Source organism: Juglans regia, chromosome 2, assembly GCF_001411555.2.
Source record: "Juglans regia cultivar Chandler chromosome 2, Walnut 2.0, whole genome shotgun sequence".
Classification (NCBI taxonomy): Eukaryota; Viridiplantae; Streptophyta; class Magnoliopsida; order Fagales; family Juglandaceae; genus Juglans; species Juglans regia.
Genome location: NC_049902.1, coordinates 29,079,440 through 29,102,679, shown reverse-complemented (window position 1 = coordinate 29,102,679; position 23,240 = coordinate 29,079,440). Strand labels below are relative to the sequence as shown.

General features: G+C 40.8%; 2 protein-coding genes across 2 annotated transcripts; one reads left to right on the top strand and one right to left on the bottom strand.

Annotated features, from left to right (window-relative positions):
- Positions 1-1,049: 1,049 nt before the first annotated feature.
- Positions 1,050-1,973, bottom strand: LOC118347700. The gene is made up of 2 exons (XM_035687731.1): positions 1,666-1,973; positions 1,050-1,569 (listed from the first exon to the last, which is right to left on the bottom strand). The coding sequence occupies exons 1-2, from the start codon at positions 1,971-1,973 to the stop codon at positions 1,050-1,052; spliced, it is 828 nt and encodes a 275-aa protein (XP_035543624.1).
- A 4,899-nt stretch (positions 1,974-6,872) lies between these two features.
- On the top strand, positions 6,873-22,161 carry LOC109002087 (cellulose synthase-like protein G3). Its single transcript, XM_035687331.1, has 6 exons — positions 6,873-7,486; positions 18,240-18,392; positions 18,692-18,817; positions 18,941-19,384; positions 20,125-20,436; positions 21,541-22,161. Exons 1-6 carry the CDS (start codon positions 6,875-6,877, stop codon positions 22,108-22,110), a joined length of 2,217 nt encoding a protein of 738 aa, XP_035543224.1. The 5' UTR covers positions 6,873-6,874; the 3' UTR covers positions 22,111-22,161.
- The last annotated feature ends 1,079 nt before the right edge of the window (positions 22,162-23,240 follow it).

The window sequence follows — 23,240 nt, the reverse complement described above, 5'->3', positions numbered from 1 at the left end:
TTAATCACCTGGGTGAGGAAAGGTTCACTCGCCCCTTTTCTGTAGTAGTGCTTTTCATAAAAATAAAAGTGGAAATATTGAAGATACTTGTCTCTAAAACTTTCACATGCTTCTTCGGCGATTATTTAGTGCACCGAGAAATCGTCCTTATTCCACTTCTGGTGCAAAAACAATCTCGATCCCACAAACGGCGCCACTGTTAATGACCAAAAAGGGCGTAGCCTGGAAAGGAAGAAGATCTATTCCCAGATGTGCTAAGGTGGCGTGGGCCTCGATCGGTGAGGTGTGGAGCCCTCGGTGGTGATCCGGTGTGGCTCTATTGTGTCATGCATCCATGGCGGTGAGCAGTCTTTAGATGCAGAGAAAATAAGGAGAGATAGACACATAGATTTAAGCAATTCGGTACTAGGCCTACATCCACGGGGGTTTGGGGAGGGGAGATTCCATTATAATATGCTTGTTTACAATCTCTTATAACCTCTCATTTCTCACTATACAATGAGAGTTGGAGATCTACTTGCTAGAGAAGATGTCCTCCCTGGAGCTGTCTGTCTAGAAGTTGAAAAAGCAGTCGAAGAAGCCTCCAAGTGTTCAAAAGAAAAGAAGCCCCTCAAACCGCAGGCATCATGTCCCTTTTATCTAACCCTCTCCTTGTGTGCGTCTCGATTGTAGTGAGAGATGTTTGCTTGGCGTGTCTGACCTTCGCTCTCTTTCCTACTTTCTCCTGACACATCCCTGTCTCCTAACACCTTCACCCCCTTGTCCCTTATTGTCCCCTCTCCCCCTCTCTTATCTTGTCTTCTAGTGATGGGCCCTTTATGGGTTAGGTCTTGAGAACATTTTGAGTCTGATGTAATTTACTCCCTCACAACTCTAGTACTTATCTTTATGGAGAATTAGAAGATGTGAAAGAAACAATAATTAGCATCGACGTTGTGGATGAGCAAGTAATGCAGCCTCATTATACGCTAATGCATGCTTAATTCTTTTTCTTCTTTCTTTTTTTTTTAATAATAGGAAACTTTCATTCAAATACTTTGAAAAGAGAGTTACAACATAGAATCAGACCAAATAACTTGGGCAATACAATGAGGATAAGAACCCCACCAAGTTACTAAATCATCAACATTCCATGCATGTCTAGCCATCCCATGGGCTACACTATTGCCTAAACGGCCACTGTGTTGTATAAAACACTTTTGTAATCTCTGCATAAGCTGTTTTATCTGTGTCACAAGATTTCCATGAAGTGATCTTGGAGCTTTGTCATTTTGTATTTCATCAACCAGGAGCAAAGAGTCACTCTCAATAACAAGTTGTGGAATTCCAAGAGGGAGACAAATCTGGAGGCCTCTCAAGATTGCTATCAGTTCGATCTCAAGATGGTCATTAATGTCATTTTCCTTCTTGCAAGCTGAGAGTATAACTTCACCTTTGTCATCTCGAAGGATAACTCCCACCCCCGCCCTTTGTTGGCTTGCAAATACTGCCCCATCCACATTAAGTTTCAGCATTCCTTGTTCAGAAGGCAGCCATCGACACATTGCCTTTCCACCATTAGGTTTTTGGCTTTGTAAGTGAGAGTTATAGTTGACCAGAGCATTTTCAGCAGCCTATATAGCAGAAAGGACTACCTCTGCATGTAGTCTCTGGTTTCAAATATACCACACACCCCATGCTATCAAAAATAGCTTTTCCAAGTCTCCATTATTGCCCCTAAACTGAATCTGCATTGCAATGTCTAACAAGCTTTTGTGTGAAGCATCTCTGGTGACCTCTGGAAGCAGCGCAGCCCACACCTCCCTAGCAGTTTTGCAACTTAGTAGAGCATGATCGGTATCTTCATCATCCTCTTTACACCACTCACAGGTAGCTTCCTTAACAAACTTGCGTGTTTTGAGATTTTGCAAAGTTGGTAGTCCATTCTTGCAGGCCCTCCACGCAAAGACCTTGACTCGACTTGGCACATTCATCTTCCAGAGTTTTGGCCAGAACTTCCTTTGGTTTTGAACTTCTAATCATTCCCCCACCTGACCACCTTCCTTTTGTGAATGGAACAACCTGTATCCTGACTTAACACTATACTGACCATTCTTTTCATGTTCCCAAATGAGACAGTCAGCTACAGGTTCTGAGCTTAACATGATTTTTATAATTTCTGCTGCTTGTTGGGCAAGTATGACGCTTTGAATTTTGTCCACATTCCACCACCTTGTTTCTGTGTCTATAAGGCTTTCAACTATATCATTCTGGTGACCCAACAAAGTTGTTGCAGGCTTTGGAATTAGCTTGTGTTGTGGCAACCAGTAGTCAGTCCATACATTTATACACTTCCCATCCCCAACTCTCCATCGACAGCCTTTTACCTACTGTTCCTTGGCCTCCCAAATTCCTCTCCAAACAAAGGAGGGGTTTGATCCTATTTTAGCTTCTTGCAATCTGTTTTTTGGAAAATATCTGGATTTAAAGATCAAATGCAGCAGAGAGTCCTCTGTAGTCAAAATTCTCCAACTTTGTTTGGCAACAAGGGCCAAGTTGAAGGTCTGAAGGTCTTTGAAACCCATACCTCCATTTCCTTTGGTCTCACACATCTTCTTCCAACTTATCCATTGAATTCTTTGTTCCTCTTCCTTTGGCCCCACCAGAATTTTGCCATCATACTCTCGAGCTCATTGCATAAGGTTAAGGGCAGTTTAAAGCAGCTCATGATGTATGTAGGGATAGAGAGAGCTACAGCTTTAATCAAAACTTCTTTGCCCCCTTAAGATAGCAGTTTATCTTTTCATCCTGGCAATTTTGTCCACACTCTATGTTTCAAATCTGAGAAAGCCTTTTTCTTCTCTCTACCAACCATAGGAGGGAGACCAAGATATCCTTCATATTGTTGATGGCTTTGAACCCCCCCCAAAAATTGAGTATCTCCTGCTGCTGTGTAGGGAGCACATTCTTGCTGAAGACCATGGAGGTTTTCTCTTTATTCACTCTTTGACCTAAGGCTTGCTCATAAATTTCTAGTAGGTGTTGGATCAGAAGATTAGTCACCATGTTTGCTTTGTCTTTTCAGCTTTCTGTAAGAGGGAGATCAGTCCCTCTGTGTAAAGTAGGAACATATATGGGGATATGGGATCCCCTTGTCTCAATCCTCGTGAAGGAACTATTGGACCTTTTGGCTCACCATTAACTAGAATTGAAAAGGAGGCAGATTTGACACACATCATCATCAACTTCACCCATTGTTCCTTAAAACCCATCTTCAACATTATCAATTCTAAGAATCTTCAATCAACTCTATCGTAAGTTTTGCTCATATCGAGCTAGACATGTAGCCATGTTTACCCTTTATCTTTTGTCTCAAGAAATGAACCATTTCATATGCAACCAACACATTATCTGTAATAAGCCTCCCTGGAACAAAGGTTGCTTGAGTTGGTGAAATGACTTATGCTAAGATGCCTTTGAGTCTATTGGCAAGAAATTTAGATATTAACTTGTAAAGAACATTGCAAATGCTGATTGGCCTGTAGTCTAATACCTCCTTAGGCTTTTTCTTTTTCGGGATTAAGGTGATGAAAATGTGATTAACACCTGCTGGAATTTGTCTTGAATTGAGTGTGTTTAGCACTGCTTCAGTCACATCCTCTCCCACCACATCCCAGTATTTCTGGTAGAAGATAGGAGCCATATCATCAGGGCCTTGAGCTCTTGTGGGGTCCATTTGGAGCAAAGCCATTCTAACCTCCTCTGCTGTAAAAACTCTAGTTAGAGAGTCATTCATGTCTTGGCTGACTCTTCCTGACAGATCCTCCAGAAAATCCACATGACCTTGCTGGACTGAGGATTGAAACATATTTTTGAAGTAATCTACAATTACAGTGTCCCTTATGTCTCCTACCTGCCAAGCACCAGTAATGTCTTTTACCCCCTTTATCAGGTTCTTTCTTCTCCTTTGGGAGGCTTTATTATGAAAGAAACGAGTGTTTTTATCCCCAGCTTGCAGCCCCGACTTTGGCCCTTTGCTTCCACATTAATTCATCTCTTTCTAGCCATATCTGTCACTCATTTCTTGCAGTTCTTTACTCATCTCTCATATGACAGCAAGGATCCATATGTTGCAGCCTTTGGAACTTCAATCTGGCCATCTCAATGTTCCTTTTCACATTACCAAAACTAGTTTTATTTCAAGCAGTAAGTTGCTCCCCCACAGAGTTGTATTTTTGCCATGATTGTTGACAAACTCATTGTGCCTGTAAGTCCAAACCACGCCTGCTCAATCACCTTTCTGCACCCTGGATCATCAGTCCACATGGCCTCGAATTTGAAGATCTTGTTTCTATGGTAGTGACTTCTGGCATCTTGCCTTAGGATAATGGGCACATGGTCTGAGTAGGGAGCCATCCCATGGTAGAATTTTGCCAATGGATTTTTAATCTTCCACTGCTCATTTGCAAGGAATCTATCTAGTCTGACAGAAATGCTATGCTGCACTTCCCTTCCATTCCACCAAGTGAATGGATTTCCAATGAATCCCAGATCTTGCACCTCACAGTCGTCCACCGTCTATCTAAAGGCCTTCATTTGTTTTTCTGCTCTGTCCCTGCCACCAATGTTCTCACAATTACTCAAAATCTCATTAAAACCACCCATCATCAACCATTCTTGGTCTGCACTGACTCGTAATGAGATAATCAAGTCCCAAGTTTCCTCCCTTCTTGCAACATCAGGATGACCATAAATATCAGTCAAATACCAAGCTGCAGCATCATGATCACTACTCTCACTATTGATTATAAATCAAGCCCCGGGTTATCTTGACTGTCACTCCTCGACTACTGCTATATAACACCAAAAGAAATGGACCAGGGTTTGAGAGAATCCATTGTCGCCTCTCTGTTCAGCATTATTTTTCCTTCCTAATTTAATACCACACAAATTAACGGGGATTTCAAATAACTCTTAACAGTAATGTAATGTCTTTTTACCTTGTTTTTCGAATTGAGCAATTGGAACTTTAATCATGCTACTTGCGACTTTCTATCAAGTTATGGCACAATTTTGTTAGGGTGAACACAAAAAATATGGTAGAATGTTTTTATGTGGAAAACCTTTCAAGGTGATAAACATAAACTCACAAATAGAATAAAGAAAATCAAGCAATCCACACACAAGACACCGGGATTTTATGTGGAAAACCTTTCAAGGTGAAGGGAAAAATCATGGGCCTAATCCAGTTAAAACTTCTACTATTAATAATAATGTGTTTATAGATTGTCTTCTTCAAAACAATTGCTAGAGGCTACCAATATGGCTATACATCAAAAAAATATTTATATTTTTAGTTCAACATATAATCATCTCCATATAATAAGTGGATATCAATGAGAGCAAAGAAAAAAATCTCAACAAGTGAACAGTTGTAGTAAACAACCATAGAGTAATTTCAATTATTAGCACCAACCAAAACAAATTTCTCACCATCAAGAATAACATATTGAAATCTCATCAAAATCGGGCCACAATTTCTTAAAAATCTGATAAAAGTGTGCGAATAATATAGATTTTCTCTCTTTTGTACAATCACATTTTCCTCTTTTTTTTCTTTTCTTTTTCACTACACACAACACACGATACATCATCTTTTAATGATTATTTATAAATTGACATAATTTTATATGATACGTTAAATTTAGGCCCCATTTGGATCCAGAAAGTGTTTAATCTCATATCATCATTACAATTTTTTCAAATTCTCACACAAAATATAATAAACAATTTAATTTTTTCAAAACCCAATTCAATTTTTTCAAATCTCAAAACAATAATAATATTAAAAAATAATATTTTAAGAATATTTTTTTCAATTTTTATCTTTCATCTAAAATCATCTCATCTCATATCTGAATCCAAACAAGTCCTTACTTTATAGTAAAAACTGTAATTTTATAATTTAATTTATCACATCAAGTTACACTAATTTATAAATTTATTTTTATAGAACTTTTTTGTGAGATTAAACAAAACTACTTATTTAGAAATTAGCAAATTACTGAATCGGTTTCGGGCAATGCAAAAGAGTGTGTTTTTCAAGGTTATGTGGACATTTAAGATCTCGTTTAAAGATTGTAGTCTTAGGCTGTATTTAAATGTTGAATTGAATTAAATTGAGTTGAATTGAATTGAGATGAGATGATAAAATATTATTAGAATATTATTTTTTAATATTATTATTATTTTAGAATTTGAAAAATATTAAATTATTTATTATATTTTATGTTAAAATTTAAAAAAATTATAATAATGAGTTGAAATGAGTTAAAAGAAATTAAAGAATCAAACCAATCAGACTAATTACTATCTCGTAGTAATACTAGTATTGCTACAACCATGGGTCCATGAGAGTGATTTTGAAAAAGAATAATGCTACTTGTCCTTACAATGGATCTAATGATATTGCGATTTTTTAAAAAAATATATATATTTTAAGGTATAAAGAAATGAGAAAAAAAAAAAAGCCAAAAGATTTTATTGGGACCCATCGGCCTCAGGCTACATCGGGGGTAGAAAGACTTCTGAGAAAAGTTATCAACAAGTGTAATTTTTTTTTCAAATATTTTTTTAAATCTTAATTTGTTTTAAAAAAAAAAACTACAAATTCATTAAAAAAATTCTATTAAGTAGAATAAAAAAACTACAATCGACAGCTTTCTCGAGACCGAGTCTAGATGAAAATATCTATAGCTGCTATATCAACACAGTTGTGCAAAAATAAACTTCTTTTTCATAATTAAAAAGAAGATTCCAAATAGGCCTATAAATTAAGCCCCGGTTTATCCTTACCCCAATCCTGATCTAGAATTTCTGTACACCTCCGAAAGACATGGATGAGAGCCTAAGTACCTTTCCCGCGCGCGCTCCCCCCCTTCACAGGCTTAGACATGCACGTCGCACAGCCTTCAACCGCATGTTTGCGGCAGTTTACTTCTGTGCCATCTTAGTACTGCTCTATCGCCATGCACTCAAGCTCATCCACTCCACCACCTTCGCATCCTTCCTCATCTCTCTCTCCTTCCTTGTCTCCGATACCTTCCTTACTTTCTTGTGGCTCACTCATCAGTGTTTTCTCATGACTATCGTTTATCGTGATGAATATCTTGAAAATCTCCAGAATGTACTATTCTTGAAAAAATCTTTGGACTTTCCGGCACTGGATGTGTTTATATGCACTACCGATCCGTACAAAGAGCCACCGATGAGATTGGTGAGCACAGTCTTATCAGTCATGGCTTATGACTATCCGACGGAAAATATTTCGGTGTATGTCTCGGATGATGGGGGATCGCAGGTGACACTCTTTGCTTGCATGGAAGCTGCTAAATTTGCATATCACTGGTTACCATTCTGCAGGAAGAATAATATAATAGAAAGGAGCCCAGAAGCTTATTTCGCAACAAATCACTCTTCATGGTTCTCTGATGCAGAGGAGATTCAGGTAATACTGAGTAATTAAACAATTATTAAATATGATAAATTGTAAATAGATTGTAAGGTCTTGTTTAAATAATGAGTTAGTGCCTTGCGTGAAAAGAGAAAAAAACAAAGAAAGAAAAAAAAAAAAAAACTAATGACAATTGTATATCATTTGTCATAAATAATCAGGTCAGCACACGATATTGATGATCTGAAAGTAACCCAATGATTAATTAATCAAGTCGGCCTAAATTGACCATATAATTGTGTTCAATATTAATTTTTAAGAAAAATAATAAATATTTATTATTATAATATTATTTTATAAAAATATCTTCATTTTATATTATATGTATTGTGAAAAGTGTTTTAAAGAGTGTTGCATGTATAATTATTCAATTTTTAATATTTCGATCTTACCGGGTCCACGTGATAGTATAAGCCCAACTTGTGGCTCGTGACAAAAGTAATTGTCAGTACATGTTTGGAATACGTATCAATTCTCGGTACTTGTTTGGAAGATAGCTAGGAAAAATAAATTTATTTTTTATTGTGTTGATTTTAAATTATATTTAATAGATATTACATTAATATTAGCGATACAAATTAATTAGAAATACCTAGAAATGATATATATGGTAAATAAACAAGTAAAACTCTCCAAACTAAGGTTGTCTCCTAAACATTTGAGACCCAAATTAAGGTTCTCATTGATTAGGCCAAGTGCTGGCTTAGCCAAAAACAAATGGGAAAAGTTGCGAGGAGGTGAAAAAAAAACAAAAGAGTACAAAGATCAGGAAAAGGTGTTTGCCCCCATATATGCATGACGAAGAAGAGTGCTCCAAGACGTGATAAATATGGCTGCAAGAGATAATTAAGTACCTATGAACCAATATTGTTGAGATTGGATTTTGTAGCCTGGGCAACTTAACGGTTCTTCCGTGAGACATGCAAGACTCAAGCAGATGAGGGCTTAAAGTGGTATGGAACACCTCCGATACCTAAATTAGGATTATCTCTTGGGGTGTGAATGTAATAGGAGAGTGTTCAGAGAGTTCTACCTGAACCTGAGAAGTGTTTATATACTCAGTCATGGTGGTCCCCGCCCATTGCGAGTAGATCGTCGAATGGTGTACGGGACACTGTGTTGGTGGCAGGTTTCCACTCGTAGTCCTCTTCCTTTCATTGATTTTGTACTGGGCTATCTACTGACCGATTTGGGCCCTATGGAGGCCATACCTCACACGACCCAAGCAAGGAGATAAATCCCCTTCCCAGTACCTCATGAATTCCCATCGCACACAGGCGGTGAGAATTCAAAAGATGCTCATTGTGGTCGGCATCACTTTGCCTATCACCACGGGCTACAGCCACATTGTCATGCATGGGGTGGTGGTTTGCCTCCCACGAAACTACCAATTGGACAATGCCTCCCAGTTTTGCGATCCCTTCATTTTCTGCGCTCAGGGCATGTGTGACAGTTTATTTCCATCATTATTGCGTGTAGTATGAATCTCGGGATTCGCTCTTGTCGTTTTGTTTCTAACGGCTCATGTCACTTTGTGCGTTGGGCACCCCAACCAGCGCGAGTCTCTATTTAAATCTCGTTTCCCCCTCATATTCCACTTCCCTCTGCTTTCTTCTTGAGAGCTAGTCGTCTCTGTATTCATCTTGTCTTCTACTTTGAGCCCCTTCCTTCTTCATTAATCATCATCGACTTCCACCTTTTGCTCATCTCAAATGGCTCCCAAGAGTGTTCCTCGATCTGACCCCAAGAAGAACCATTACGTATGCCCTGAGGGGACTTCTGGTTGTCTTGAAGGCAAGGTGAAATCCGTCATCGGAGAGAAGTCACCGCACTTCAATGGTTGAGTTTGGGAGTCGATAGTCTCTCCTACTGACTTTTGTACACTACGGGGAGCGTTCAGCGTTACCGACTCAGTCGTCTTGGACGTTCCGATGCTGGCCTGGTGAAGAAGGTGCCCCTTTTTCCTATAATGTTCATGAATAGGCTTCAACTACCATTTTGTCGCCCCATTCGCGATGTCTTGGACCTCCTTGGCTTGGCGCCCTCTCAGCTCCACCTAAATGCATGGCGGCTCTTGGTCGCGAGCTCAGTGATCTTCCACCTAGTGTTGAACCCCGAGACAGAGGAGTATCCCGATTTGACCGCTTGGGAATTCCCTTCCGTGTACAGGGTGCTGCACCTTGATGGGTCATCTTTGCAGTTTCAAGGCTCGTGGTTGAAAGCGGATCGCCGGCCTGGAGAAGCAATTTTTTCACATCAAGGATTCGACCAAGCAGTTCTTTTCTTTGTGAGGCTCGGGCTGGGAATATACTGAGTAGGATATCCACCAAAAGTTCCCGATTTGAGCTGCTTGGGGAGCCATGCTGGATGACAAGTCCATCTCCATTTTTCTATCCGATCAAGAGTAGGCAAGGTTGGAGGCCGTCCTATCTTGGGTCAAGGCCCATCCCAATGACTTGATATCAGACACCATGCTGACCGACTCTAACATCTATAGCCAACTTTCCACTCGGACCGTTCCTATTTCCTGGGTCAGCGCTTCTTGAAAGAGCCCTCCGATTCCCGGGATGGATTTCTTCAAGGCCTTTCTTAAGCCTGTCCCGAGGGGGGTTTCAACGACGAGGGTACCCTTCGAGGATGTCATCGAAGCGTCACAGAGTGTTCCCATCGAGTTCTTGGTTGACGTTTATGTTGTCGTCTCTTTTGTCGTGGCAAGCGCGAGTCCTAACCGTAATGACGATAGCTCGAGACATCCCCTTGTCGTCGATCTCATCAAAGACCAAGTCTCCATTACTTCACCCCCTTTCGGCTAGACCTTTGAGCTCAAGGTCGCCTCATTCTTCACCTTCGAGGAGCCCACATTCAAAGCACCTCTCGACCAAGGGCAAGAGGTGCCCAACCTAGAGGAGGGAGAAAACGTCGTGCCTTAGCAAGAGATGGTACGAGAGTCTCTTGGCTCATAGGACTCACCTATGCGACCCAAGGACGAGGGGATTGAGCCTAGGACGTCAGAGCGTCGCTTGGAGGAGACAACAATCTCTAAGGTCAGGGACCAGGAAGGGGAAGTTGCTAGGATGTCCCTTTGAGGGAATTCAAGAAGACAATAGAGCCCAGGCCTGCCTTAGGCAGAGGGGAAGTGACTGTAAGGGGTTTCAAAGGTGCTGGCCCTTCACGGGCATCCACCCTGTGGCCGTCTGACCCTTCCTAGAAGTTGGGTGGAGTCGGCCCGTCTGTGACCTCTGAAGGGAGCCATCCTGAGAGGAGAGGCCCAAGTTTTGATGCAGCGAGGACTGAGGCCGTTGAATGTGAGGCCAAAAAGTTAAAGGGACTATTTTTGCAAGTATTCACAGGACTAAGTCTGGCTTTCCTAGTTGGTTTTTCCTTTACCTTTGTCCTTAACCTTGTATGTGTTCCAAGGGCTGACAATTTGGCTGGCATGATTGTGAAGGAGAGGGGGGAGCTCGAAAAGGAGGTTCAAGTGCTCCGGTCCCTTATCCTCCTTGCTTGCCTGGTGGTTTACAAGGCGAAGCAGGAGGTGGAGGAGGCATCCCGTGAGAGAGACGTCGTGGTGTGAAATGTAACTGAGCTGGAGACCAACTGCGAGCGGCGCAAGCGCAAGTTGGAGAAGACCCATCAGGGGGTAGCCTTTCTCAACCAAGGTGTAGGAGGAGGTAGGTGGGACGTCTCTACCTGGTAGGCCGGCTTTGGGAAGAGGAGATGGACTGGTTCAAAAACAAGCTAGACAAATGCGAGAGAGAGTTGAGAGAGTAGCACGAAGGTCTGCAAATCAATGGACTTTTGTTCGACAGGTCGTGTGGGCAAGTCCTAGGACTTGTGCCTAACCTTACTTCACGGCGAGTCAAGAGACTCGACTGTAGCATGAAGGTCGGCAAGTCAAGAGACTTATGTCTGTTGGGCCGTCTGGGCAAGTCCTGGGACGTGTGCTCTGCCTAATTTTGTGGCAAGCCAAGTGACTCAACTTATAGCATGAAGGTAGGCAAGTCAAGGGACTTGTGTCCGATGGGCCATGTGGGCAAGTCCTAGGACTTTTGCCCGGCCTTACTTCGCGACAAGTCAAGGGACTCAACTTGTAGCATGAAAGTCAGCAAGTCAAGGGACGTGTCCGATGGGCCATCTGGGCAAGTCCTGAGACCTGTGCCAAGCCAGACTTCATGGCGAGTCAAAGGAATCGGCTTGTAGCATGAAGGTCGGCTTGTCTTCAGGTGCTCAGCATTCCACTGGTGGGGGAGTTCATTTCCTTTGTCGTCTTTCAATCGGTATGACCCCGGCCTATTGCTAGCTATTAGTACGTAAGGTCCCTCCCAGCATGGTCTCAACTTCCCTTCTTTATGCATTGTGACTTTGGTTTCCTTTAACACCAAATCACCATTCTTGAAGGATTTGGGTCTGACACACCTGTTGAAGTACCGCTCAACTTTCCTCTTGTTGCTCATTGTCTGCATCTTTGCCTCCCATCCTTTATCTTCTAGTAGGTCCAAATGTTGGCGTCTTGGTCAAAATGTTACACTCGGTAGGATGGCATCCCCACTTCCACTGGTGTCACTGCCTCACTGTCGTAAGTTAAAACGAAAGGCATCTCTCTTGTTGGAGTTCTGACGGTCGTTCGGTATGCCCTCATGACCTCTAGCAATTCCTCAGCCCATCTTCATTTTTTATTTATCAGCTTTTTCTTCAGGATTCCCATTATGGTTTTATTGGTCGCCTTAACTTGTCCGTTAGATTGTGTGTGGCCCGGGGAAAAGTACTTGAACTTGACCTCGAGTACCACGCACCACTCTCGATAATGAGAGAAGTCGAACTGTCGGTCGTTGTCTGCTATAATGTTTTGAGGGATGCCAAAGTGGCAGACCACAGATTCCCATAGGAACCTTGTAATAGCGGCTGCGGTGATATAGGAACCTTGTAATAGCGGCTACGGTGATAGTTGCTAGAGCTTGTGCTTCTACCCATTTGGTAAAGTAGTCAACTACGACGACTACTAACCTTACTCCCCCTTTGCCCAGAGAAAGTGGTTCGTCTAGATCCAACCCCCACTGTGCAAATGGCCCCAGGAACATGATTGACGTCAACACCTCTTGCAAGCACTGTGGGATCGGTGCGTTTACCTAGCACTTTAGCATCTTCTTACGGACTCTTTACTGCAGCTGCTAGTACCCTACCCTCATTACTTTTACAGCTAGCGTTCTGCCCCCCAAGTTGTTGCCGCAGACTCCTTCATGTATCTCACTTAGTATATACGGGACCTCAACCTGTGAGACACATCTCAGGAGCGGTTCGGAGAAACCCTTTTTTTACAGGACCCCCTTTATTACTACAAAGCATGTTCTTCTATTTCTGACCTTCCAAGCTTCTTTCCAATCACTCAACAATTCGTTGGTGTTGAGGTACTTCACCACATCTGATGCCCATTCTTGGACCAATGATCGAGATCTCGATCCCTATGGTTGGGAACTCCACTGTTTGAGTTACCGTATGTTTTGGTAGGCGCAGATCTTCTTAGCCTGAATCCATTCGCGCTAGCTTGTCTTCCTCCTGGTTCTCCCCTCTCAGTATCTATGGGATGTGGAAGTAGCGAAAGAAGTCGCGCTCCTCTCCTTCTTACTGAACATATTCTTTTAGTTTTTTGCCTTTGGTGGCGAGCTTTCCCCATACCTGGCTAACAACTACTTGGGAGTCTGTCCTGACTTTCACTTCCATTGTTCCCAAAGCTCTGGCTGTCGCTAGCTCGGCTAGCAGTGCTTCATACTCGACTTCATTGTTGTTCGTCTTAAAGGCGAGCTTAATCGTGTAGTTGTGTTCTTTGTCGGCTCCCGTGACGATCTGCACTCCAACACCCCCGCTAGCCTGTCAAGATGAGCCATCGACGTAGACCTATCAGGGCTCTTCTACAAGTGCTATTGGCACTTCTTTGGGAAAGCTGGTGAACTCAACCACAAAGTCTGCCAGCACCTACCCCTTTATAGTAGTGCGAGGGGAATACTCCATGTCGAACTCGCTCAATTCAATGGCCCAGTTCAGCAGACAGTCCGAGGTGTCCGGTCTCTACATGACTTTTTTTAAGGGAGTGTTTGTGAGAACTTTCACGGGGTGAGCTTGGAAGTAAGGCCTCAACCACCTGACAACAATCACCAAGGCGAAAGCCATCAACTCCATTAACGGGTATCTTGCCTCCTCTGAACACGCGACTTATATAGTAAACAGGATGTTATTTGCCCTCCCTTTCTCTAACCAAGATTGCCAACACAACATGTGGCAACACTGATAGGTACGCCAGCAAATCTTCTCACGGTTCTGCCTGGTAAATGAGCGGCATATAAGTCAGGTACTCTTTTAACTTCTTAAATGCTTGGTTGCATTCGTCATTCCAGTCCTACACTTTCCTCGGCAACTTGAAGAACGACAAGCAATTATCGTTGAGCAGGAAATGAAATGGTTTAGAGTGGCCACTCGCTTGGCCAACTTTTGCACCTCGCTGTTGTTCATTGAGAAGCCATGTTCATTATCACTGCAACCTTTTCCAGGTTGGCTTCAATTCCTTGCTCCGATACACTGAAGCCAAGGAACTTTTCTAAATCCATTCTGAATGCTCATTTCAGCGGGTTGAGTTTCATTTTATATCATCAAAGGACCGCAAAGTCTTCTCGTACATCGTGTAGTTGTTCATGGGTTCTTTGCTCTTGATTAGCATGTCATCCATGTATACCTCCATGTTGTGGCCTATTTGGTTTTTGAACATTCGATTAACCAATCATTGGTAAGTCACTCCCACATTCTTCAGGCCAAATGGCATGGCCCGATAACAATAAATCCCTTAGTCGATGATGAACGTAGTTTTTCTTCATAGTCCTGGTTCATTCGAATCTGGTTGTACCCCAAGTAGGCATCCATAAAGCTGAGTAGATAATGACCTACGATGGAATTGACAATTAAATCAATGCAAGGTAGCAGGAAGCTATCCTTTGGGCAAGCCTTGTTTAGGTCAGTGAAGTCAATGCACATTCTCCACTTGCCGTTTGATTTATTCACCAACACAACGTTGGACACCCACTGGGATTGTGGGCCTCCCAAATAAACCCCGTCGTTAGGAGGTGATCAACTTCCTCAGTTATGGTAGTATACTTCTCAGCACTGAAGCTCCTCCGCTTCTATTGGACCTTCTTGGCCTTAGGGTCTATACACAATCGGTGCTTGATGATCGCACTGTCAATCTCGGGCAACTAGAAGCTGCTTCATGGACTGTCTCACCTCGGGACTCATCATGATCTTGATTCGCACTGTGTTTCTCGGTTTCGAGGGATCCATAGGAATTAACTCTAGGGGCTCTTTCGACTCGGCCTGCCGAAGGATCTGCTCATCTTGGACTTCTTCATCCTAGTCGTTTAGGTTAGGTGGCGGTGGAGCCCCCACAACACCAACCCACTCGCCAAGCGTTCGCACCTCCTGTCCCCCACCTCTTAGCTCCTGTGCGTAACACTCCCGAGCAAGTAGCTACTTGCCATTAACTTCATCAACTTCTGACGGGGTGGGGAACTTGATCTTGAGGTGGTAAGTCGATATGATCGCCCTCAGGCTATTCAGCGTCGGTCACCCCAGTATTGCATTGTCAGTCTTGTGTTACCAGCAGTACCGTGGGCCCCTCTGGCCTTATTGGGCAATTTCTTGCAGGACAGTTTCCCACCATGTGCCTGGGCCGACTTATTGCCTTCTTGCCTAACGTCCTGTGAATCTTTCCTGACTATTTCACAGGCCTTCCCTTTTGCCAACCTGCTGGCCTTCTTATCGACTTGCTCTAGCTCAATTTTCTAGGGAGACGTCAGGTCCCACAGGATGTCATTCGCATTGATGAAGCTCTCTACATGGTCCATGAACTCAGCGTCATGGGGGTCTGTCGCGCCAACTCCTGCATGAACAGGTTCCTCGACTAGACTCCTCCCTGCAGGGCAACCATGGTGATTTTCTCATCTTGGTCGTCCTTTCGATTCTTGTTGTCGTGTTGCTTGACAATTTAGAGGTACGATGCCGACCTTCTCCTCTTCCTGCTTGCCATAATTTGTGTCAGGAACAGGCAAGCTAACTCTTGAAATTCGTCGACAGATCGTGGCGGTAGCGACCTGAACCACCCCCTCGCCTCGCCTTTCAACATCATGGGAAAAGCCCTGCATGCGATCTCGCCCGAGAACCCATGAAGGTTCATGTGGGACTTAAAAGTCTCCTGGCATTAGAGGGGGTCCTTAGACCCGTCACACATCTCCATCAGAGGGACCTTGAACTTGGGTGGGAGCAATGGCGCCATGACTTTCGCGTTGTATGATAAGTCGGTGATAGTGAGCAGTTGATTCACGAAAGATGATGTGCTCATCTTCTTGGCCATTTCCGTATATTTATCCATGAGTTCTCGTAACTCATGGTGCATCTGTCTTCTTTCCTCTTTTGACGCGTCAACCTCTACAGCGCTTAGTGACTCGGAATGTTCATTCGGCCTTGCCCTACATCTTCCATAAACTAATCATTTGCCCTCCGCAAGACTTTATTTTACTATCGGAAGCTTTTTACCTCCATGGCCAGCTTCTTTATCATGTTCTTCATCTCGACCATCCTTGCCTCCATATTTCTAAACGATTCTTCCTATCCGCGTGTGGTTTGTGAATGCGTTGTTGCCGGCATACAAATGTCACGCTAATCCGCAAATCCCATAGACGGTGCTATTGTTGATGTAGTGTTTCACAGGAGTGAAAACTGACTATTTCGGTTCAGGTTGGCCCAAAACTGAAATCGAACTGGCATCTTATATACATGTTTAAAATCGGCCAAATTCAGCCAGTAAAGAGGGCGAAAATCGACGATGTCGGTTTTGGCGTGATCCCAGTTTGTCGTCGGTGTCCCTTCAGTGTCGCAATGAGAAAGAAACTCAGAAAGAGAGAGAGAACGGTGTTTCGTTAGCATCGGTGTCGCGATGAATGAAAGAGAGAGAGAGAGAGAGGGGGAGGTGTGATGAGAGAGAGATGCATGGCAGGCGGCATAGAGAGTGAGATGTGCCACTACATGAGAGAGGATAGAGAGAGAGAGAGAGAATGAGAATCGGGAGAAAAAGAAGAAGGGAAGGGGGTATTAAACCCTAAATTGAAACGACGTCGTTTGGTGTATTAAACAAAACAGCATCGTTTCATTCTAATTGTTTTTCTAAACGATAAGTATAAAACGACGTCATTTCACTTAAACGACACAATTTTACCTAATTTATATTTATATATATATTATCGGCCTATTCGGCAGTTTGAACCTAGTTCAAACCGAGACCTAACCGGCCTACGTCGGTTTCATCAATTTTCTACCGACGGCCGGCCAATCAGTTCTCTACCAGTTTCGATCAACTCCAAACTCCGGCAATTGGTTCACGTCGACGACGGCCAATTCCATCTGTTTCTAGGCAACTTAGCGATTCTTCCATGAGACCAGCAAGACCCAAGGAGATGAGGGCTCGGAGTGGTGTAGGACACCTTCGATGCCTAAGTCAGGATTATCTCTTGGGGTGTGAATGTACAAGGAGAGTGTTCAAAGAGTTCTACCTGAACCCCAAACGTATTCATATACCCGGTCTTGGTGGTCCCTACCCTCTGCTACAAGATCATGGAAGAGTGTACGGGACATTGTGCTAGTGGCAGGCCCCTATCATGTCAATCGTCGCTCTGCCACATTGTGCGTGGGTCACTAGTATGTCCCCTACGGCAGGTGAGGGGTGGGAGGTGTGCGCATTACATTGTCCAAAGTGGTGAGTGGACGTCTAGCTCTGTCGTTGCATGCTGGCTTCCTAAACCATTTAATGCGGCTTGCCCGCTTGTCCGGCGATTTGGATTGTGGTCTGAGCAGGTGATGTGACCAGCACTGCATCTAGAGCGCCTCCACGGGCCCAGCCCTGTCCTCTTCCCTTCATTGGTTTTGTATTAGGCTATCTACTGGCCAATTTGAGCCCTGAGGGGGGCCAAACCCCACACGACCTAAGTAGGGAGAAAAATCCCCTTTTCCACATTTTTAGTTTGTCTTTTTTATGGGAAGCTTATTTGGATTTTTCCAATCATAAGTTTAGCGAGAAAAATTAAAAAGTAAGTTTCTACGTTTGAATGTTGAACTGAGTTGAGTTGAGTTGAGTTGAATTGAGTTGAGATATTAAAATATTGTTATAATATTATTTTTTATTGTTATTATTATTTTGAGATTTGAAAAAGTTGAATTGTTTATTATATTTTGTGTTGGGATTTGAAAAAATTGTAATGATGAGTTGAGATGAATTTAGGTTCCAAACGAAGCTATCTGGCCACGTCTATTAATATCATCTACCATGTTTCGCATATTATATAATTAATGATGTGACATTTATAACTATATAAGAGTAGTGGTATTTGAAGGCTTATACACTATACATTATCCACATTGCATAATTTGAATTGTAATATTTAAAATTTATATTCTAAATCAAATTATGTCACTTGAATAATGTGTGGTGTAAAGACTTTGAAATAGAATTATTCTTTAAGAAGGAATCAATGCATTAATTATTGAATATTGTTGATGGTCATGATGATCGTCCCTTAATTTCCTTACATCTCATTCTCTACTTTATATTGAGAAACTCTCTGTCTGATTTCGTTGGGTTAATGTGATTCTCTCATTGTCGATTTGTTTATTTACTTATTAGTACTCCTCTTGTTCTCAACGTACGATATTACAGAAAATGTACGAAAGCATGAAAGAAAGGGTAGAGCAAGTCCTTGAGAAAGGGAAAGTTGGCGAAGAGTATATCACTAACGAGCTAGAGCGCAAGGCTTTCATCAAATGGACAAATCATGGATTTACCCGCCAAGATCATCCCACTGTCATTCAAGTATCTATATTTATATCATAAATAGTGTTTCATGTATTTACAATTTGTTTTATAATCTTGCATATAAGACTCATTTCATCAGTTTTCTTTTTAAATTTAAATTTTTAAATTTGTAATTTCATAATATTTAGTATATCGATAACTAATACGTCAAATAGCAAATTATAAGGCTCATTTACTTACATGATTGTTACGTAAATAAAAATTATAAGTACAAATAGCATGATTTTCCTTATTTTTATTAAGTTGATTAGTTCCTAATTAGATATTAATTGGCAGCTTAAATCAACCATGGGCAGGTCTTATTAGAGAGTTGCAAAAACAAAGATGCGACCAACCATTTGATGCCGAACCTCATCTATGTCTCTAGGGAAAAGAGCAAGACTTCATCCCACAATTTCAAGGCAGGTGCCCTCAACGTCCTGGTAAGCTTAATTTCCAGTATCTACACCAAAATGCTCCACAATGTTAGTTCCAGTTAACATTTTTTTATCATTAATTTTCATGTATTTATAATTTTGCTTTCTCTTTTTCATCATGTATTGAAGCTTCGAGTGTCAGCCACCATGACCAACGCACCCATAATCCTCAACTTGGATTGTGACATGTATTCTAATGACCCACGAACACCTCTTCGTGCGTTGTGTTACCTATTAGACCCTAAACTCATGTCCCAATTAGCATATGTTCAATTCCCTCAAATCTTTCATGGGATCAACAAGAACGATACTTATAGTTGTGAATATAAACGAATATTTTGTTGTAATCCCTTGGGATTGGATGGAATGTTGGGTCCTTCTTATGTTGGAACCGGATGTTTCTTCAACCGGCGAGCTTTCTTTGGCAGCCCATCAGCCATTGTGCCACCGGAGATCCCTGAACTTGGCCCCGACAATGTTGTTGACAAGTTCATCCAATCCCAACCGATTCTGGAATTGGCACACAAGGTTGCAGGGTGTAACTATGAGTACAAGACCAAATGGGGTTATGAGGTAAGCTTTTTCTTATTATTTATGTTAATTAGTAGCTTTCAATTATATAAAAAAAACTAGAGATCTGAGCTGATTTTATCTGGAGTAGTTTAAACCCTTAAATTTACTAAGAAGTAAGACATGCTATTTATCAATTTTGCCTCTCGTTTTTTTTTTTAAACTTTTTAATAGTTTTTTTAATTATACGTGTCAAATATTAATGGAGGGTGATAGAGGTTGATCTGATCAAATTCAGAATCATAAGAAGCAAAGGTATAAAAAAGGTAAATAAACTAGTACAAATGGTAAACCGTAAACTATTTCAGTACTTGATCATATATAAACCTCTCTCAAAAAAAGTTTACCATTTATAGCACATGGTTCAATCATCAATTAAACAATGATCTTGGAAAGCTCTTAGTTTTTTCTTATTGCCCCTCATTTAGATGGAAATGAATTGATCATTTTAATTAAATTGTATTTAAATTTTTTAAAGAGATAGATGCATAATGTAGATTCTACAACATTTAATGCAACAAACGGAGGATTATCTGACAATATGAACTCCAGATATGCATTTAATACTATACATATTTCTCTTTGTATTGAACCGTTCGATTCATCCAAACAATCAAGAATCTCAATTATCCACTTAATTGTGTTCTAATATAAAGAGGATATTTGTAGAGCATTGGAATTCAAATGGAGAATTATGGTTTGAATAAGAATAAATGGATTGGATGTACAAATTGGATATATAGGTGGGCTTCAGATATGGATCACTGATAGAGGACTTCTTCACGGGGTTTCGGCTACAATGCGAGGGATGGAGGTCCATATTTTGCAACCCTAAGAGGGCAGCCTTTTTGGGTGATGCACCAATCAACCTCGTCGATGCCCTAAACCAACTCCAACGATGGTCCATTGGCTTTCTCCAGGTTATGTTCTCCAGTTTTAGTCCCTTAACCTTCGGTATTAGATCTTTGGGCCCTCTTATGGGCCTTGCCTACACTCATTATTGTTTCTGGCCCACCTGGTTTATTCCTCTCACCCTCTATGCGTTATTTCCAAAGGTATGCTTTTTACGGGTTATTGATTTATATTTTTTTACAGCATTCTGATTTAGGCAATATTTTAGACAAATTTAGCTAATATGTCAATTTTTACCTTTTGGCCAATCACTCAAAACTTGAACTACATATTGAATTAGCCATATCACTTTTTATAATAATGAAACAATATTATTTTTTAATTATTTTATCTACTCATTTAATTTATTATTTATTTTTAAATACTTTTTATTTTTATTTTCATAATTTCCAACAATCTATGTATTAAAATACATAAAATATATCTATCAACCTAAATTAACTTCATTTCCAAAAACAAAATATTAAAATATATACAAAATATATTTACAAAGGAGTGAGAAATAATATAAAATTCATTCAGCTATGTTACTTAGCTCAACATATTTACATACTAAATTTACATACCAATGCCTAATCCAATGTGTGAGTTTTAAGGGGCATATTAACTAAATTTTAGCTACAGTTGGAGTATACCTAAGCCAATGAAGATGCTCTTAGCTACTAGTATAAATCGCTTTTTTATGAATAGAAAAATATTACTAACACATTTCTGTATATATAGTTTTTGAACTTTAAGATCGAAATGGGTAATGCTATATAGTCTTGGAGTGTGCAGCCTCCCACATACTCTCTTTGAAAAAAAAAAAGTGGGGGCCACAATTAAAAAAATAACTTTTTCATATGGATCCTAGATTTACCCACTTTTTCAAAGGGAGTACGTGGAGACTGAATACTCCATGATTACAAATATAATTCCTCTTAAGAAATTTTCACGTTCAAGCTTCTAAGGTTTTTTTATTTTTAAAATCTATTTTCTTTTAATATAAATTTGATATTAGATTTTGAATTTGAACAAAACCCAAATATTATCTTTTGAAAAATATAATTATTACAGATTTTTTTGGTAGTCAAAGGGGAGGGGGCTGTTTTAATTATTTTATTTTTTGGTGGTTATCCTAAAAACCTAGTTGACAGATAATCTTAAATCCATTCAGTCAATCGTTTCAATGATGTAAACTAAGCCTCTCCTTTTCAATTTCGACATTTTATCCATTTGGGTTACTTATTGGTGAAAATTTGTTACAGCTGTCAGAGCCAAGTTTTATCTTGTATGTGTTTCTTGTCCTTGGAGCCTATGGACAAGATCTCCTTGAATTTTTGATAGGGGAAGGGACAGTTCAAAAGTGGTGGAACGATCAGAGAATGTGGATGATAAGGGGGCTCTCAGCCTTTGGGTATGGATGCCTTGAGTTCTTCCTGAAATGTTTAGGCATTTCCACTTATGGTTTCAGTTTGACCAGCAAAGTGATCGATGATGAACAAAGCAAAAGATATGGACAAGGTATGTTCGAGTTTGGAGCCTCATCAAACATGTTTGTGCCACTAATAATGGCAGCCATTATCAACTTGGTATCATTTCTTATGGGGCTTGTACAAGTTCTAAGAGGCAGAAAAATGGAGGGTCTGTTTCTGCAGATTTTCTTAGCAGGTTTTGTAGTATTGAATGCCTTGCCAATTTACGAGGCCATGGTCTTGAGGAATGATGAAGGAAGAATACCATTTAAAACTACTACAACTTCAGCATGTCTAGCTTTGGCTCTTTATGGGCTAGTTTCTCTTCCTCTTGGGAATCAAACTATACTTGCTCTTATATGAGTGGAACACTATATAGTTTATCTGTAACCTTTGGCAAATTATATAGGCCAGCCTTTGTGCTATGTGGTATTGAGAGCTTAAAATAAGCATTGCAGAAGTTGAATGTCTTGTGAAAAAGGAACTGGGATTTAGAGCTTTTTTCATTGCATCTTCCTACTATTTTGCATTTATGCTGTTGCATGGTGTCTAGACTCTATTGCTTCCTTTCTTTCTTTCTTGTTTATTTTTTCCTTAAGCAAGCTCTATGTATAATGATTAACAGATAGATCATAAATATATGAATAGTTGATGGGGATCCCGACAAACACCCATTAAAACTTGTACTGCACAAAAGAAGATAAAAGACGGGCACTGGGAACAAATAAATGTTCCCTACCTTTCCCCAATGGGGGAGTTGCAAAAAGTATCGGTTAGTACAATCTGATGAGCAGATTATGAACCTTAGGCCAGAGACCATGGTGGTTGATGTGATTGCACTTTATTATTCTAAAGCGATCGTTGGGGGGATCCACTTCCTCATCCTCACGATCCTTGGTGAAGGAAGATAGCTCTTATGTTAAAGTGCCATATAAAAAAAGTGAACCGCATCGCGCTAGACGTCCTCTCAAATGTCTTCTATCAAAATTGTCTTGGGTTTGGCTACCAGTATGAATTTAGAATTTGAATAGCTTGATGTAAAGATTGCTTTCCTTTATGCTGAATTGGAGGCAAAAATATATTTTGAGCAAGCAGAGGGGTTCACAACAAAGGGCCAAAAAAATCTTGTGTAACGATTGAAAATGAGTTTATATGGACTCAAGCGGGCACCTAGACAATGGTATAAGAAATTTGATTCTTTGGTTAAGCACGAGTATGATAAAACTACTTTTGATCATTGTGCGTTTGTTAAAAAGTTCTCTGATGGTGGCTTTATTATTCTCCTGCTATATGTGGATGACATATTGATAGTTGGTCATGATTATGAAAAAATCGACAAATTGAAAAGAGAGTTGAGCAAGTTTTTTGCTATGAAAAACTTCATGCCTGCAAAACAGATCCATGGTATGAAGACCTCTCATGATAGAAAGAATGCCAAGTTGTGGCTATCTCTAGAGAGTTATGTCAAGAAAGTACTAGACAGGTTCAACATG